At 38.9% G+C, this 16,679-nt stretch overlaps 3 protein-coding genes across 5 annotated transcripts in view; 1 reads left to right on the forward strand and 2 right to left on the reverse strand.

Annotated features, from left to right (window-relative positions):
• The first annotated feature begins 38 nt into the window (after nt 1-38).
• On the forward strand, nt 39-5,583 carry hspa8b (heat shock protein family A (Hsp70) member 8b). Its single transcript, XM_042414932.1, has 9 exons — nt 39-197; nt 2,319-2,528; nt 2,614-2,819; nt 3,137-3,289; nt 3,463-4,018; nt 4,113-4,315; nt 4,415-4,613; nt 4,709-4,941; nt 5,061-5,583. Exons 2-9 carry the CDS (start codon nt 2,324-2,326, stop codon nt 5,244-5,246), a joined length of 1,941 nt encoding a protein of 646 aa, XP_042270866.1. The 5' UTR covers nt 39-197; nt 2,319-2,323; the 3' UTR covers nt 5,247-5,583.
• A 253-nt stretch (nt 5,584-5,836) lies between these two features.
• On the reverse strand, nt 5,837-8,540 carry lim2.3 (lens intrinsic membrane protein 2.3). 2 transcript variants are annotated; one of them, XM_042414948.1, is made up of 6 exons: nt 8,439-8,540; nt 8,117-8,315; nt 7,308-7,500; nt 6,572-6,721; nt 6,355-6,489; nt 5,837-6,245 (listed from the first exon to the last, which is right to left on the reverse strand). In XM_042414948.1, exons 3-6 carry the CDS (start codon nt 7,480-7,482, stop codon nt 6,184-6,186), a joined length of 522 nt encoding a protein of 173 aa, XP_042270882.1. In that variant the 5' UTR covers nt 7,483-7,500; nt 8,117-8,315; nt 8,439-8,540; the 3' UTR covers nt 5,837-6,183. The 2 variants fall into 2 exon arrangements, with proteins under 2 accessions (XP_042270882.1, XP_042270881.1); XM_042414947.1 differs by having other exon boundaries at nt 8,117-8,318; nt 8,439-8,468.
• Nucleotides 8,541-12,122: 3,582 nt separating this feature from the next.
• Nucleotides 12,123-16,679, reverse strand: part of zgc:77784 (uncharacterized protein LOC402947 homolog) — a 55,065-nt gene continuing 50,508 nt past the window's right edge. The window contains exons 23-26 of one of the 2 annotated variants that reach the window (XM_042414907.1): nt 15,801-15,917; nt 14,967-15,128; nt 14,501-14,625; nt 12,123-12,760 (exon numbers count right to left, since the gene is read on the reverse strand). In XM_042414907.1, the coding sequence (XP_042270841.1) occupies nt 12,749-12,760; nt 14,501-14,625; nt 14,967-15,128; nt 15,801-15,917 (416 nt within the window). In that variant the 3' untranslated portion in view covers nt 12,123-12,748. Of the gene's footprint in view, nt 12,761-14,500; nt 14,626-14,966; nt 15,147-15,800; nt 15,918-16,679 lie in introns of both variants that reach the window. The other variant, XM_042414906.1, reaches the window with a different exon arrangement.

Consider the following 16,679-nt stretch of genomic DNA (forward strand, 5'->3'; position numbering starts at 1 on the left):
CCTGTGTTCTAGAGAGTTCTGAGTGGGGATGTTGTTCAGGAGGCGCGGCCGCTCCCACACACACCGACCGACCGACAAACGGACTGACGGACAGCGGGGATCTGAGGACCCGTCAAGGCGACAGTCACTCAACGTGAAGCCAACCTGCAGTATTATTAACTGTCACTGTACAACGTAAGACGACACATTTAACGGAGGTGAGTACAGTTGGTCAGATAATGTGTTATAGTAACTTTTACTGGTCAGAGAGATAACGGTTACATTAACGTTAACTAACAGTTACACTTATCATGCGTACGTCATGAGTGTTAACGGCTGATAAATATACTTTATTAACCGTTAAAGCAAATTCTTTAGGTAGTTAGCTGATGCCAGTCATTGTTGTTGGGTGTCTTTTTGCTATTATTCAGCTGCTCATCTCAATTTTCACGAACTTCACTTATTAAATTGACCCTTAACGTAACTTTTTTATTACGTTATTGTGCACACCTTGGTTAACATCTGATTTTGAACGCTAATTCCGTTGACGTTAGCTTAAAGTTAGAGAACATGGCGAACAACAGGTACTAACTTGCAGTGTGACATGATGCTGCTAACACGCTTGTATGTCATGATTTGGTTTGCAGCGTTGCTGGTCTGTGTTGAGGTGATGCGTTTATGCATTTGAGTCTAGTTTGAGGAACAACAATGCCTTGCGTGTGGTGCGCAAGTTTGTTGGAAGTGATAGGAAAGGTCCAGAAAGTTCCCATTTCCACCCTTCCCAAATCTGATGTGACACGCCCTCTGACCGGAGCTGCTGCTGATAGCTGAGCTAATGATGCAGCATAAACATGCAGTATCTTTATAATCTTTTCTTTTATACATGGAAAAAAATCACCCCTGCCGTCCAAACCACATTAATAATCATTAATAATATTAGGGAAACTACTGTAAGATCCAAGTTGAATTGTACTGAAATCGTATACCTTATTTACATGCATTTTTTTCTCATTAGTTTCTGTTGTGTAAATAAAAATGCAAGTTAAATTTTGCTTAGATTTGCACACAAAACTCACAAGGCCCTCCTCTGGTACTGATGGGGAACTTAAGAGCCTGGTAGGTTTCCTCATATTTCGGACATGGCTTCATACTTGGCTTGATAAGCAGCAATGTTTTCTTTTCTTCTCTGTCAAAAGTCTTGTAACAGGCACTTGCACAGCAACTAAAGATAATTTTATTATCATTTAGGCTATAAAATCTTTAGAAAATAGTGAAAACCAGACCATCACAATTTCTCAAAGCCCAAACTGATGCTTTCAAATGTCTTGTTATGTGTGACTAACAAAGATAGATGGAAAATCAATGAATCCTCACACTGGAGAAGCTGGAGCTAGAAAATTTGTTACACAATCAACAATTATACAAGTCATTGTTACAACTCTTATTTGCACTTTGCTAAACTGAACCTAAAAAAGCTTCCTATCATCCGAGCACAGACTGGTTGTTATATCCTTCATCCTTTTTCACCCCTAGTCATGTGAACCCCCTCTGCAATGGCTCTTTGTCCTCCCAGGGGGACCCATCCTCTAGTTAGAAAATCACTGCCTTAGGAAGCAGTAATGGCCTCCTATGTGGGCTTAATATAGGCTGACATTACAGTAAATTGATGGTCTGCTGTTGTAGCAACACTAAACATGGGGCCTGCTCCAAGAAGTTACTGCTTACTGAGTTATATAGATAACTTCTGAATTGCTGCCCTTATTGCTGATTTTTTTTAAAAAGTTTTGAAATAGGAATACGAAATATAATCTCCCAGGGCCTAAGGTTACATATACTCATTGCTTTTTTGTCTAACAGTCATAAACCCAAATATATTCAGTTCACTATCATATAGGCTAAGACAAAGAAATGCAGTAAAATCCTCACATTTTTTGAAGCAGGAATTAATTTTTCAAAGTTGCAGTGCTATAATTAAATAATAATGAAGTGAAACGAAATGGAAGTTCAGTCTAATTATCAGGCTACTGTTAATCTGATTTTTGGAGCAGGCTCACACCTCTCTGTTGTCTGTTGTTGCCATAACAAAATCAGCTGTTGGCATGCTGTCAAAAGTGGGGAGGCTTGAAAACAGGTGCTAGGGACCCTCACTTCACTGAGACAGTTTGTTTCCACTTCTGTTTGAGCAGCTCAGACTCTGATAATAGTCACCCCATATTACAAATGTACATGGTAGCTAACCACAGTGCTTAGAGAGAGCTTAAGTTGCTCTGTCATACATCCGAATTACCAGTGCGTCATGATTTAACAATTTATCTGTGATATTTTTATCATTATCTCAGGAGCCATGTCCAAGGGACCAGCAGTTGGTATTGACCTGGGAACAACCTACTCCTGTGTAGGAGTGTTTCAGCATGGCAAAGTTGAGATCATTGCCAACGACCAGGGAAACAGGACCACACCCAGTTATGTTGCCTTCACCGACACTGAGAGGCTGATTGGGGACGCAGCCAAGAACCAAGTGGCCTTAAACCCCAACAACACAGTATTTGGTAAGAAACATTTTTCCAGACAAATGAATGATTAGTGAATAAATTATGTTTCTGCTTATTAATTGCCTCTGTTATTTCTGCTCAGATGCGAAGCGTCTTATTGGACGTCGGTTTGATGACAGCGTCGTCCAGTCAGACATGAAACACTGGCCCTTTACGGTCATTAATGATGCTTCACGTCCGAAAGTAAAGGTGGAGTACAAGGGCGAGACCAAGACCTTCTACCCAGAGGAGATCTCCTCCATGGTGCTGATTAAAATGAAGGAGATTGCAGAGGCATACCTTGGCAAGGTAACCCTGCATGCTTTATTTTTTGCAAAATACATTTTACAAACTTTATTTTTGTTTGTTAACAAAAGAGGAAGTTTGTATGAGTAATACACACCTCACAGAAGAATTTTCTATGCTTCTACTATATTGCTACTATTCTTCTATACATGTTCCCTGCAAAATATGGAAATATAAACAAAACACTGCAGTATTTGTGTCCTGTTTACTACAGTTCCAGTGTTGTCATCTCAAATCTAACTTAATGTGATGCAAAAATAAATAATAATTCATGTTAACTAACATAATTAACCACTGTGAATTGCATTTTCTCTTTGCAGACCGTAACAAATGCTGTAGTAACCGTGCCTGCCTACTTCAATGACTCTCAGCGCCAGGCCACCAAAGATGCGGGGACTATCTCGGGACTTAATGTCCTTCGTATTATCAACGAGCCAACTGCTGCTGCTATTGCTTATGGCCTGGACAAAAAGGTAACAATATGCACATCAGTAACTGCACCTGTAATTTCAGTATTACCGGTTATTTTGAGGATTCATTTTTCCATTTGTGCCAGTTTTTATACTCCAAAATGTGATATTTGTGATCAGTAAAGTACAGTAGTTTTGTACTGTGTTGTAAGGTTTTACATTTTTGCAAATTTCAGGTTGGATCTGAAAGAAACGTCCTCATCTTTGACTTGGGCGGTGGCACCTTCGATGTCTCCATCTTGACTATTGAAGATGGCATCTTTGAGGTGAAGTCCACAGCAGGTGACACACACTTGGGTGGTGAAGACTTCGATAACCGCATGGTCAACCACTTCATCTCTGAGTTCAAACGCAAGTACAAGAAAGACATCAGCGACAACAAGAGGGCAGTGCGTCGTCTGCGCACTGCTTGTGAGAGGGCCAAGCGCACGCTGTCATCCAGCACTCAGGCCAGCATCGAAATCGACTCTTTGTACGAGGGCATCGATTTCTACACATCAATCACCAGGGCCAGGTTTGAGGAGCTGAACGCAGACCTGTTCCGTGGGACCCTGGAGCCTGTGGAAAAGGCTCTCCGTGATGCCAAAATGGACAAAGCCCAAGTTCACGACATCGTCTTGGTGGGAGGATCCACACGTATTCCCAAGATCCAGAAGCTGCTGCAAGACTTCTTTAACGGAAAAGACCTCAATAAGAGTATTAACCCTGATGAGGCAGTGGCCTATGGTGCAGGTATGATACTTGTATGCCTATAAATCTAACACTGACTAAAAAAAGACAAAGAGCTGCATATTTAGACTCAAAATCCACCTGTTTGTTTCTGCAGCTGTGCAAGCAGCCATCTTGTCAGGCGACAAATCGGAGAATGTGCAGGACCTGCTGCTGCTTGATGTGACCCCCTTGTCTCTGGGTATCGAGACTGCTGGAGGAGTCATGACTGTACTCATCAAAAGAAACACCACTATTCCCACAAAGCAGACCCAGACTTTTACCACCTATTCAGACAACCAGCCTGGTGTCCTCATTCAGGTACAATTACCATCTGACTGTCTTTGGATTTTAAAAAAAACTAATTAAAAAAAAAAAAACTAAAAATGGTTTAAATTTAACATGATATTATATCGGCAGGTGTTTGAGGGTGAAAGAGCCATGACCAAAGACAACAACCTTTTGGGGAAATTTGAGCTGACTGGAATCCCTCCTGCCCCTAGAGGAGTTCCTCAGATTGAGGTGACCTTTGATATTGACGCCAACGGCATCATGAATGTATCTGCGGTCGACAAGAGCACTGGGAAGGAGAACAAGATTACAATCACCAATGACAAAGGTAACCGGTGAAGAAATTAATGGCTGTATCTTAATAGTGTAGCCGTATTTTCTTCATTTGAAATAAAACCTATCCTCCGCTCTCCCACTGGTCAGGTCGCTTGAGCAAGGAGGACATTGAGCGTATGGTCCAGGAAGCAGAGAAGTACAAGGCTGAGGATGATGTCCAGAGAGAGAAAGTGGCTGCCAAGAATGGCCTGGAGTCTTACGCCTTCAATATGAAATCTACTGTGGAGGACGAGAAACTGAAGGACAAGATCAGTGACGAGGACAAACAGAAGATTCTGGACAAATGCAACGAGGTCATCAGCTGGCTGGACAGAAACCAGGTATGGGTTAGAAGGATAGTCTGGGCTTGTGGCTATATATTTCTGCAGTATCAGTGTGAATTCAGTTTTTCAGCGCTATGACAGTGCAAGTTGTAAAATAATTCTCTCTCTTTTCTCAGTCTGCAGAAAAAGATGAGTTTGAGCATCAGCAGAAGGAGCTGGAGAAGGTGTGTAACCCCATCATGACCAAGCTGTACCAGAGTGCAGGAGGGGCTCCAGGGGGGATGCCAGGTGGTTTCCCCGGAGCTGGTGGTGCTCCTGGAGGAGGGGCGTCAGCTGGCCCCACCATTGAGGAGGTTGACTAAACGAGAGGTTTAGTCTGGTGCATGAGCTTCTGCTCTGAGCTTGTTTTGAAGGGTGACTGCTTTTGAAATATCACACAGTCCTAAATCCCTATATTCAAAAACATTAACCACATCTGTTTTGGGATTGTTCTCATAAATTTTGCACTTACACTGTGGCTTTTTTTTTTGGTAGGCAGCCTTTCCAGGTGTCTATGTTGTGTTCACTTAAACCAGTTTATTAATGTCTGCATTACCACAGTGTGTCTTCCTTTTCTAAGTTGGTTTATGAGGCTGAAATGGTTGCTCTTTCTCAATACTTTGCACAATAACACTAAATAAAAATGTTTCTGAATTTGGACCCAATGCTCATCTTTTCATTATCAAAACATCTTTTCATAACAGTTACCACAACAACATATTCTGATATAGATTTTGGATGTCACTGAATGTAAAATCTATACTACTCACATGTAGAGATGCACACAGATGCCTCTTTTTGTTGTAGTAGTTTTTAAATTTGTCCCTCCAAGAAATTACATTAATCACATAGCTGTCGATTTATAACATTTACAACACACAGCTTGTGTTGTATACAAACTTAAAAAAGTAGATCTGGCACAGACATGTTTTCTGTAAGTGGAAGATATTTATCACTCCAAAGTGCAAGTCACTGAGTTGGTCTTAAACTGACGTACAAGGAGCTGTGTCATCACCAGTAGTGGTGTCACAGACACTTTAGCGCACCTCTGCTTCTATTAAAGTTTTATTGCTGTACTGACTGTAGCAAGACAATGTAGAGGACAGACGAATGCAGTTTTCTCATTTATTTTGCTTGTTCATGAATATTTAAGTTTACAGGAAATGGTTGGAAAGTTCATAGGACTGTTGGTTCCTCAAGGCCATTTATCATAGACTAGTGCTTGTGTGTGTGTGTGTGTGTTCTTAAGTCTTTAACAGGTCAGCGTGAGTTAGAGTTTCTTGGGCATTCATGCATCCGGTAGGCACACATGTAGAAGATACCTAGAAGAGCGAGATTAAGATTAGGTTTATCTACAGAATATGAGCATTAGAATGAGGAAAATGTGGTTTCTACATGTGTTTACAGATGTTAAAGTGCCATTATGCATACCTGAGAAGAATGTGAGCACCACTGCAACCCAGCCCATTATATAGGACCAGGAGAATCGCCAGCTGCCATAGCGTTTACCGTAGTAGTTGACTGTCACTCCTGTGTAGACAGCCATTGCCAGTAGCACAAAGAAGCCTGCATGAGATAAAATGACCAGGTTTAACCGTGCAACATCTACAGGTACACTACATCAAATGTTGTTAAATGAGGGGCTTACAGGAGATGAAGAAGAGGATGCCGGCTGCAAATGTCTTGTCAAACCCGTCAAAGGAGGAGTAATGGATGAAGGCCATGACACCAATCACAATCCCGATGAAACAAGCCAGCAGAGACAGAATCATGAAGGCCCGGGTGGCATCCCAGTACGCTGTGGGTGAGAGAAGACAAGTTAAGTCTGAGACCTGGGAGAGAAGACTAAAAAATGTCAAAATCTATGAAGTATCACTACTAATGTAAAACATAGGCAGAAATGTTTCATTCTCACAGTCATTTCTGGGTTTCTTCATTCAGGACACACAGCTCTAGCTTGCCATCTAGTGTTTGGCAATGTATTTCTTCCTGATTCATTGTATTAAATGTAGGATAGATGACTGAAAATGAACCCTTTTTACTTAAAGTGTGAACTACATGACTGGTGCAAATAAAAGTGCAAACTATGCCTTTAAAGTCACCAAAATAACCTGTAAGCTTCTAAGCAGTAATCTCTTAACACAGCACTTATACAAAAAAAAAAAAAAAAAACTTCCAAAGACTCCTTGGTAACTTCTTGGTAATTTGCATAACAGAAAAATACATTTTCAACTTCTTATGCAGCGGACTCTAAGCCATATTTTATCAAACACTCCAACACAGCTCTAAGGAAAAGTAACCCCTCCTCAGGGTTAGTGCCGAGGTCACGGACTGATTGTCAGCGAACTAATAAATATAAATGAGGATCTTCCTGGGTCTCTTACCGATGCTGTCTGTGTGTGTCATGCATTTCCCAGGCACACAGTACCGCCACAGGCCCTGGTGCATGTAATTGCTGGAGTGACGGTACTGCATCCAGTAGTCAGTTGCCGTGGAGACAATGAGGAGTATGTTCCCGACTCCAGCACAGAACAACCCACCTCCCATGAAGCTGTACATCCTGCCAAAAAACACTGACTGACACACGGAGAGGAGCAGAGCAGGGTCAGGGCCTCACCACATCTGGGCCCAGCTATGCCAATTACAGCTGGCGCTTCCTGTTACAGGGCATGGTGCAACACTTGGGGATATGAATAAAACAATATCTAAATGCATACAGCAGGATGCCACAATGTTATGCTGGAGTTATAGCTAGATCTGATGATAGAAACATTACTCATTAGTCAATAACACTGAGAGGAAATGTACAAAGTTGACAAGCAGCCAGCTCAGTCTGACATGTCATTAACCTCTAGCACTGACAGACTGAGTGCCGGGTCCATTAATACATATGCAATTTTTAAGACCATAAGGTTTCCAATGATATGCTGAACTTTGGGAAAATGTGTAGGCCTATAAAATGATGCACAAGACATTTAGAATTTTAAAATTTTTTGATTGGCATACAAAGTGGATTTACTCCCCTAATTTTTATGCTATTTAAAGCGATTTTTACGGCAAAATCAGGGTTCAAGAGGTTAACCACCAAATTCAGCAATGAAAGAAAAACTAATTTGTGTCTATTAAAAACGGAATATTGCGCAGGTGCATACATACAGCATTTTTACACGTTTTTTTTGTATTAATTACTTACCTTTGTCCTTTTTCCCTCAGAAAAAGTCAGAGATTCCAATATTTCGGTTGCCAAAGCACAGAGGAGCCCAATATTGCCCAGAGTGGCAGGAAAGTTTTGTTTGTGCACAGGAAACCAAGCGAACAAACGGGCTGATGGAACAATGGAGCATGCTGAGCCGCAACCAATCACAGAGGATGAGTTTTGTGTTTTAGGGAATCTGCTGAAAATACAAAACTGTTATAGCGCTGCGCACAACTCAGTAATACTGATGACACAGGGCTTTCAATTCAAAATGCTGCACAACCACACACAGTAAACTCATGGTCCGCAATAGACTTACCTTTAGTATTGCTGGAAAAGTTAATTAGATGGAGATTATTTTTTAATTTTTTTTAAAGGAAGTCACCTGTTGATTTTAATCACATTTCACTTGACATTTTTTCAGTTTTTTGGGAAAATCCTACTGCCTATTTGTCGATGCCGCGTCATTTTAAATACAATCCTCTGTACCAGCTTGGATACAATATTATTGAAATTCAAGTTGTGCAATGTACTCATTCACATAAAATCAATCCAATCATTTTTTTCAGTATTGTGAACTGCACTCACGGTGTGATTTTAATCTTTCCATCCCTCATAATAACTGTGTAACACCTATAACAACGTGTAGAATAGAATATTATAAGTAGTAATATATAACTATGTCTGTATAAGTATAATATGATAATATAGTAAAAAAATATATATATATAACAGTATAGTATAATATATAGAATGTAAAATATAATATAGTATAATGTAGTAAATATAGTAATGTATTAAGTATGTAATATATAATATATATATATTATAAACTAATCTAATCAACTGTTGTCGTACTGTAGAGCACGAGTGCAAGTTACGCTATGTATACAAGTGGATTCATATACATAGCAGCATATACAGCCTGCTAAGACATTGCATGTGACAATTAAAGGATATCATGTACTATAAGGTTGATGATTTCACAAGCCTGAGCACAACGCTCTGAACATCATGTTAATGTCAGCTCTTTAGAGTGGGTTTACATCTGCTAAGCAGGATTTACAATTTATGTGTCATTATTAATTATGTTGAAGCTATTGTCCTATCACATTAATAGTTTTGGCCTGTGACATCATCAACCTGATGCCTCTACGTGCTCCTGATGATGCTTTTACAGTGATATCAAAAGCTTGAAACAGCAACAATGCTTCTATGTTTTTTTTGTTTGTTTGTTTTTTGGAGCAACACGTCTCTTTAAACATCGGTACAGCTTCTGGTGATTTATATTTAATTTCACACAAAGTGCAGCCACCTTTGAGCTCAAGAGCGATAAGGTTAATGGACATCACAGTCATCATGTATGTCTTATTTATTACCACTAGATGGCGCCTTTTATTAAGTATTGCAGCAAAGATTGATTCACCACTTTCTATAAAGCTGTTTTTCTCTTTGAGGTTCTCCCCTAAATCTTACTACAAATCGGTGTTCTGTCATCAGTCATTTTTTATTGATGCAGAATTATTTTTTACACATTTCTTTTTATATTCATAATGACAATAGCTTCTGCTGATGAGTTTTTTGATCCCACATACAGGATCAGATACAGATGAACAGCTGTGGAGCCAACAGTGATACAGCATCTTGCTGAGGTAAATTTAAGCTGGCACAGGGGCTTCAGCTAATCATTTTCTGTGATCATGTATTTTTGGTTTCTTTTTTTTAGTATTTCAGTAGGTTTGTATTTGTACTACCACTTGCAGCAAAAGCTACACCTTTCAGTCTTTTAAAATCCAATAGTTTTAGCTTTCAATTTTGATTTCTTTGCTCATCTTCTCATTTATTTTTATGATCTCAATCACAGCATGTGGTACTTGGATGTTAAACTGATTCCGGTTGGCAAAAGGCGTGTTTATTGTACCTGGTTATTTTTTTCCTAAATATGTAGATATATATATTTTACCAAATTATAATTCATTTTTTTCGATTAGCTGAGCTACTCCACAATCTTTCCACTTACCCCTGGCAACTGCAGAAGTACTCCCTTGGGGTACATGTACCCTTGACTGGGAATCACAGCTCATTTTAACATCATATTATGTGGATTTTAAGGTGTCCCTCCACTCAGAGATGTGCTTTGCTAATTAGTACTTGACTTGGATGTTTGGTTTTCAGTGTGCAAAATGATTTATGTGCACAGTTTGACACAGAAATGTTCACATGAGGGGTGGGAGTTTCTCTGTTCACCTTAAATCTGATTTGAAGAAGTATATGTACAAGAACGATATTCTGGCATCTCCACTAATCTGGAAGTCAATCGTGGACCTGATTACAACTTACACTTTCAAGCCTCCAGCACACATGCACTGAGAATTAACTTTTCAGTGAAGTAGGAGCCATCTCGTGTCCAAGTTAAACTGCTGAAGTGAAAAATATGTGTATAGACTCTGGATTTTTTTTAGTGAAGAAGGAGTACATGTAATTTTAACGAGGTAATTGACCTTTTTTGTGGAGAAATTTAGTCTGTTGGGGATCTTTGAAGTAAGATAAATGGGTTAAAATACATGTTTTTTGTTATGTTTTACAGCATGACAAAATACACAAAAAATAATCCTGTGGATTAAGTGGAGAACATTTGTGGACACTTGTAAAATGGCCCCAGTAAACTGACTTTAGCTGGTCGAGCTGCACCGTCTGTGTGTGTGGGGATGTCTGTAAACCGCAGAGACCCTAATCCATGCTACAGGCCTAAAAGCATAAAATTGTATAACCCTTCTAAATTGCATCGGATTACCATTATCCTCCTAGACTGGCGGGACCCAGTGGGTATTTGCCAAAGGCAGTCGAGTCCAACTCACTTTCCCCGCCGTCCCATGCACTGCCTCCCTGCCAAAATACCACTTCAACTGAGATCTGCACACGAGAGACTCATACACAGCAGATAAAGGTGCAGACATAAAGAAAGTCTTTCATATCCCGCTGCTGTCATGTTTCACAGAGATGAAAGTAACCTGCTCTCATTAGACTATATTCAAAAACAAGCATGCTCACAACTGATCTGAAGATGAATTCATACACTAGTTTTATAGTGTTATCAGTATGTTGAGAACATGAGATTATAAAATCCAAATTCATTCAGACCTCAGGGACATTTTGGCTCTGATGGAAAAATCTGAGCTCACTCCCCCTGTCTTCCTTTCCCTCCTTCTCTTTATACTCCTGGCAAGGCATTTAAATTAAGCCGCATGAGTACAGATCTAACACACACACATCCTGTTTCATGTCACACAAAAGGATCTTTTGTTCACTTTCATTACAAAATAGTTTGTATGAGAATTATTTCAGGAATATCATGAAGGTAGTATTTTCCAGTGCAAATGGAGACTAATCAAATACAATTCTAAGACATAGCCTATTTACTATTTTACATATTAACAAGGCTATGAATCTACATGCTCTGAGGCAGCATTTAGTGATTGTGCTTAATGCTAACATGAGCGTACTAACATGCTCACTTGACTGTGTTGCTTGTAAACGGCTTACTATGTTCACCATCTTGCATGCTAACGTTTGCTATTTAGCACTAAATACAAAGTAGCTGATTGAGGCTGATGGGAAATTCCGGTTAAAAGTCAGAGGTTCACCAAAGTGATTGCAGTTCATGCTGAGGGGGACATGAATGTGTGTACCAAATTTCATGGAAATCCATCCAAATAGTTGATGAAATTTCACTCAAGAAATGCCCAAAAATGTCATTGTGGCGCTAGACAATAAGTCAGGGAATCACTAAAATCATTAGGATTCATCCTCTGGTGACCATGAATGAAATTAATTTAATGGTTTTTGAGATATTTTAGTCTGGACCAAATTGGCAGACAAACCAACAAACCAACATACCATTCAGAGCAACCCAGTATACTAGACCCGCAGCTATCTAGCATGGCTAAAACTACTACAGCTATCCTTCCTTAACAGTCAGTGTAATTCAAACACGGACGGATGCATTTTTTGTTACAAATATTTTATTGGTCAGTTTAAAAATCTGGACAGAACTAACACACTGGTGATCTACAGGGGCACCACAGTACACAGCCACACAGAAATGAGAGGTAAAACACACACACAAACACTACAAACATGCACTGACACTCTCACTCACACACACCCACATGATGGTTTATTAACATTTTCTGCCTCATGTCTTTTCCAGTCTTGCATCAAACACACACATCATCATTGTCGTCGTCATCATCATCATCAGCGGTTTCATGGTCAAGAGTAAACAGAAGATACATTCAATAATCTGCTGTACAATATGTAATAGTTACATTTACTTCCCATTGCCTAAAAATACAATTTTTTTTTTAACCCCCATATCCATTTTATATCCGATCACATCTTTTAAAAAAATGCAAAGATGTCTATATACACGGAGGAGGGGTGAAGGAAATCACAAGATAAAATAAAAAAAAAAGAATACAAATAGTTTGTGAAAAGGCAGGTGGCAAGCCTAGATGCTTTCCCTTTTGTCTTCAGTTTTCCATCAGATACCATGGCAACAGATTGATGGTTCGCACAGAAAGGAAACCCAGGGAGGAAAAAGGAGGATGTCATGTAATCGGCTTCTGTCTACATGAGGTTCTGAAAGGAAACAAACACAACACAGTGAGCATTGGGATTGGTGCAAACAACTGTAGTGATGGTGTCATTTAAATGCAGGTTGGTTCCAGAAACATGGGTGTTCTAGTGAAGTGGCCAAGTAATTCAGATTTATAGTGTAGCTGAGATTATAGATCTGATTTTCATGTGTAAAAAATGACTTACTGGCACAGTAATTCCAGAGATCTTTTTTACATTTGTTTCTTTTTTACAAAAACTAGGTTAAGTGACAAATTCTACCAAAAAAAGACAGATATTGTACTTCATTGTACAAATTGTACTTAGTTTAAGTACAATTTGAGATACTTTACATTTGATGATTCTCTTTTTATTCCACTACATTTCAGAGGGAAAATTCATACTTTGTACTCCAGTAGATTTATCTGACAGCTGTAGTTACTACTTTAAGATTGCACATAAACATACAGTACGATCAGTGTATACATTTTGAGGTAGAGCTATAGATTAAACTGCCAAACGGTGTATAAAGTAGTTACAACTCCATCTTAACCATTTACAACATGCTGCTTACATATTAATGTATCAGTAGTAATAATCCAATAATATAAATTATATGATATAACACTTTAATTAGTGCTTTACATTTTACTGATAATGTATACTTTTACTTATGATTTTGCATGCAGGACTTTTACTTGTAACTTGGTATTTTTATGTTGTGGTATTACTACCAGATGTGAGTACTTCACCACTGGTTTGAGATGTTTATAGTGACATGTTTTTAGCTGCCAAGACAACTACATGTCATTCACTTTCTAGAAATCAAGCAGATCGCAGCCTCCACTCTCCATGATGGAGAAACTACAAACGAATTTTCTGTGTAATTTCAAGGTATTTAATAGTTAAGGACATTTTACAGAGAGCAATTTGGTACAAATTATAAGAGAAAACAAAAAAATGTTGGTAAGTGCTGATTCATTATGTTTGGGTTGATACATAGTTATTAATTTGCTAAAATTCTTAATAAATTAGATCCTTAATTCTTTAACTGGCAGAAAATATTTCAGTGTATAGTTTTATCTTAGCATATAAGGTTGTTTCTTAAAAACTCTATATACTGAATTTATATTCTGTATACTTAAGACTTTTTGCAAATTAACAAATACGTATGAACTCAAATATAATGAGTGGGCTAAACCACTTTAACACTTTTTCTGTTTCTTTGTTACAATTTGTACCACACTGCATCACCCTCCCTGTAAACTGTCCTAAAAATTAACCATTAAATACCTGCAAAATTACTCACAAAATGTCCTGGAAATTAGTATGAAATTTAGGGATCTGTAAAATAAAGTGTTATCCAAACTTTTTACAGCCTTTCAAGCCGACAGGAGGTGAGTGCTTCATACTGAAAGGACAAATTTTCGGTGAAATGTCAGTTTCGTAAAAACTTATTTGTTAAAGCATGCATGCTTTTTTTAACACCACCTTTATTTAGGCTCAGTAGTCTTGCTATTCCCCATCAAGGATTAGTAAATGCAATTTAGAAAACAAATGTAAACTTGGCCTTTTGTTTGGTCACTATGTTTTTGTCTACAGTCAAAAACCCACGGGAAACATCTGCCATTAACTGTCCTATGCAAGTTGACAAGCAACTCAAACTGCCCTCAGTTCACTTTTAAACTGGCCGTGACCCACACTATCTAGACACAATGTCAGTTCAGCTCAGTTCAGCACTTCCTTCTGTAAGTGTGGACATACCTCATCTCTCCTCCGGCCAGCGGTGGAGGGCCGTGGAAAGACTCCTCCACCCAGGGACCCATAGCCTGACATCTGGACCTTGGGCGGGAAGCAGGACTGTCCATACTGGATTACATTATTCTCATCTGCAGATGACAAACAAATCACTCAAAGTTGCAGCTGTATTTATATAGGTTAAATCCTAAGTGATGGAGCAGATGAAAAGAGACCCCCTGCCACTAAGACCAGAGCTGCTACTATGAATTAATGTGTGTGCATACTCTGGTGGCAGTTGTTTTTTTCTAGGCCAAAAGGGATTTGTATGAAGCCTCACAATAATATTAATACACATCCATTTGAGATCCAGCTGTTGAAGCAAGGTGACATGTGTTGTCATAGAAATTGTTCTTCTATTTTTGGTTTGTTGACAGATACACAATGATAAAAGCTTTAAAGGTAAGTACTATATATTGTACATGCTACATACCCTGTGATGACCATTTTGTCGGTCCTCTCCTCTGGAGTGAGAAATGCTCTCCCCTCTTTTGAAGAGCGGGCGAGTCGCTCCCCTCTTTTCTTTCACTGTCTGCTCGGCTACGGCTCAAAACGTCGGCCAAGAGCTGCAGAGAATTGTCTGCAGGAGGAGGCGCTGGTGGAGGGGGGAGTTCTGCATATGATTGATAATTGGTGATAACAAAGACAAAAATATTGCTTTAATAGACTAAAAAACTGACAAACAAAAAAGCGATACCATGACTTGGTTTAAATTATGAGATAAACCATAAATATTGCAAGCTGTCAAGAACAAGACTAAAGTCATGCTAACGACTGTGTGAGGCTATTCAGGCACGAATGTCAGCATGTTAACATGCTCACAGCGACAGTGCAGGTATAATGTTTACCATGTTAACATTTAGCATGTTAGTATACTAACATTTGCTAATTGGCAGTGAGAACAAAGAACAGCTGAGGCTGATGGGAATGTCATTCATTTTGACCTGATGATGCCACTATACGAAAAGTCAATGAGTTAGTTAGTCAGTTATTATAATTCACCCTGAGGGGGACATGAATGTCTGTGCTAAATTTCATGCCAGTGCATCCAATAGATGTTGAAATATTTCCCTTAAAACCACAGATTCGAACCTCATGGTGGCACTAGTTGTTGAGATATCACAATAAGGATGAAAGTGTTTGACCAACTGACTGACATGCCATAAATTGCTCAAGTATTATGACTGGCAGTAATCCTACTTCCTTCTTGTAGTTCTTCTCTTTTCTCTTTTTTATCAAACTAAAACAGAAGAAACGTGTGTCATACCTGCTTGGTTGTGTAGCTCTCGCCTGAGCTGACCATCCTTGGGGGTTTTCTTCTTACTCCTAGATCTGTGTGCCTGGGCTGCAGGGCTCGACTCGGCAGCTGGAGCAGAAGATTGTCCTGACAAGAGAGCGCACTAATGTCATCCTAAGGAAACTTTATTCTTTATTCTTTATTTGGGTCCCCATTAGCTTCCACAAAGTGGTCGCTAGTCTTCCTGGGGTCCAAACAAAAGCAACAACAATAAAAACAAATAATAATTAAAATCACATTACATCAATAAAACAAAAAGGCAAAACAAGCCAAATATAAAGTTTAGAAAATAAGTGAAATAACTATACATATGAAATAATAAACAATAGTAACAAAAAGAGAATAAAAACAATCAAAGATTCCAACAGCAAAATCCACAATAAAATCGATATGAGATTCATAAACTTTTGTTTTAGTAACTTTTTAAAAGAAAATCTACTTTTGGTCTGTCTGATGTTGATGGGGAATATAGTCCAAGCAAAAGAAGCTCTATAAAGAACAATTCTCATCATACAATTTGTTTGTGGACTTGGTACCACCAGATTACTGGTGCTTACTTTACATGAATTATACCCATGACAAAAAACAGTATAATAAATATGTTTTTCACAAAAGGAGTATGGTCTATTATTCCAAATCACATTTTTCATGAATAAAAGAAGACAAGATTTTAATGTGGCCTTCACAGTTAGCCATGATAATCGTTTATGCATCTCACACATATTAGTACGGAAAGAACAATGAAGAGTTAATCTGGCTGCTCTGTTCTGTGCAATTTTTTTTAGATGTTTCTCAGCAGCACTTGACCAAATAACTGGGGAGTACTCCAGGTGTGACAGAACAAGTGAC

Source organism: Thunnus maccoyii, chromosome 6 (genome assembly GCF_910596095.1).
Source record: "Thunnus maccoyii chromosome 6, fThuMac1.1, whole genome shotgun sequence".
Lineage (NCBI taxonomy): Eukaryota > Metazoa > Chordata > Actinopteri > Scombriformes > Scombridae > Thunnus > Thunnus maccoyii.

Coding starts and splice junctions, on each gene's coding strand:
- hspa8b (XM_042414932.1), top strand. CDS start 2,324: ATGTCCAAGGGACCAGCAGTTGGTATTGACCTGGGAACAACCTACTCC. Junction 3,290..3,462: donor CTTATGGCCTGGACAAAAAG/GTAACAATATGC, acceptor TGCAAATTTCAG/GTTGGATCTGAAAGAAACGT. Junction 4,019..4,112: donor GGCAGTGGCCTATGGTGCAG/GTATGATACTTG, acceptor TTGTTTCTGCAG/CTGTGCAAGCAGCCATCTTG.
- lim2.3 (XM_042414948.1), bottom strand. CDS start 7,482: ATGTACAGCTTCATGGGAGGTGGGTTGTTCTGTGCTGGAGTCGGGAAC. Junction 6,722..7,307: donor GACACACACAGACAGCATCG/GTAAGAGACCCA, acceptor TCTCACCCACAG/CGTACTGGGATGCCACCCGG. Junction 6,246..6,354: donor GGTGCTCACATTCTTCTCAG/GTATGCATAATG, acceptor TCGCTCTTCTAG/GTATCTTCTACATGTGTGCC.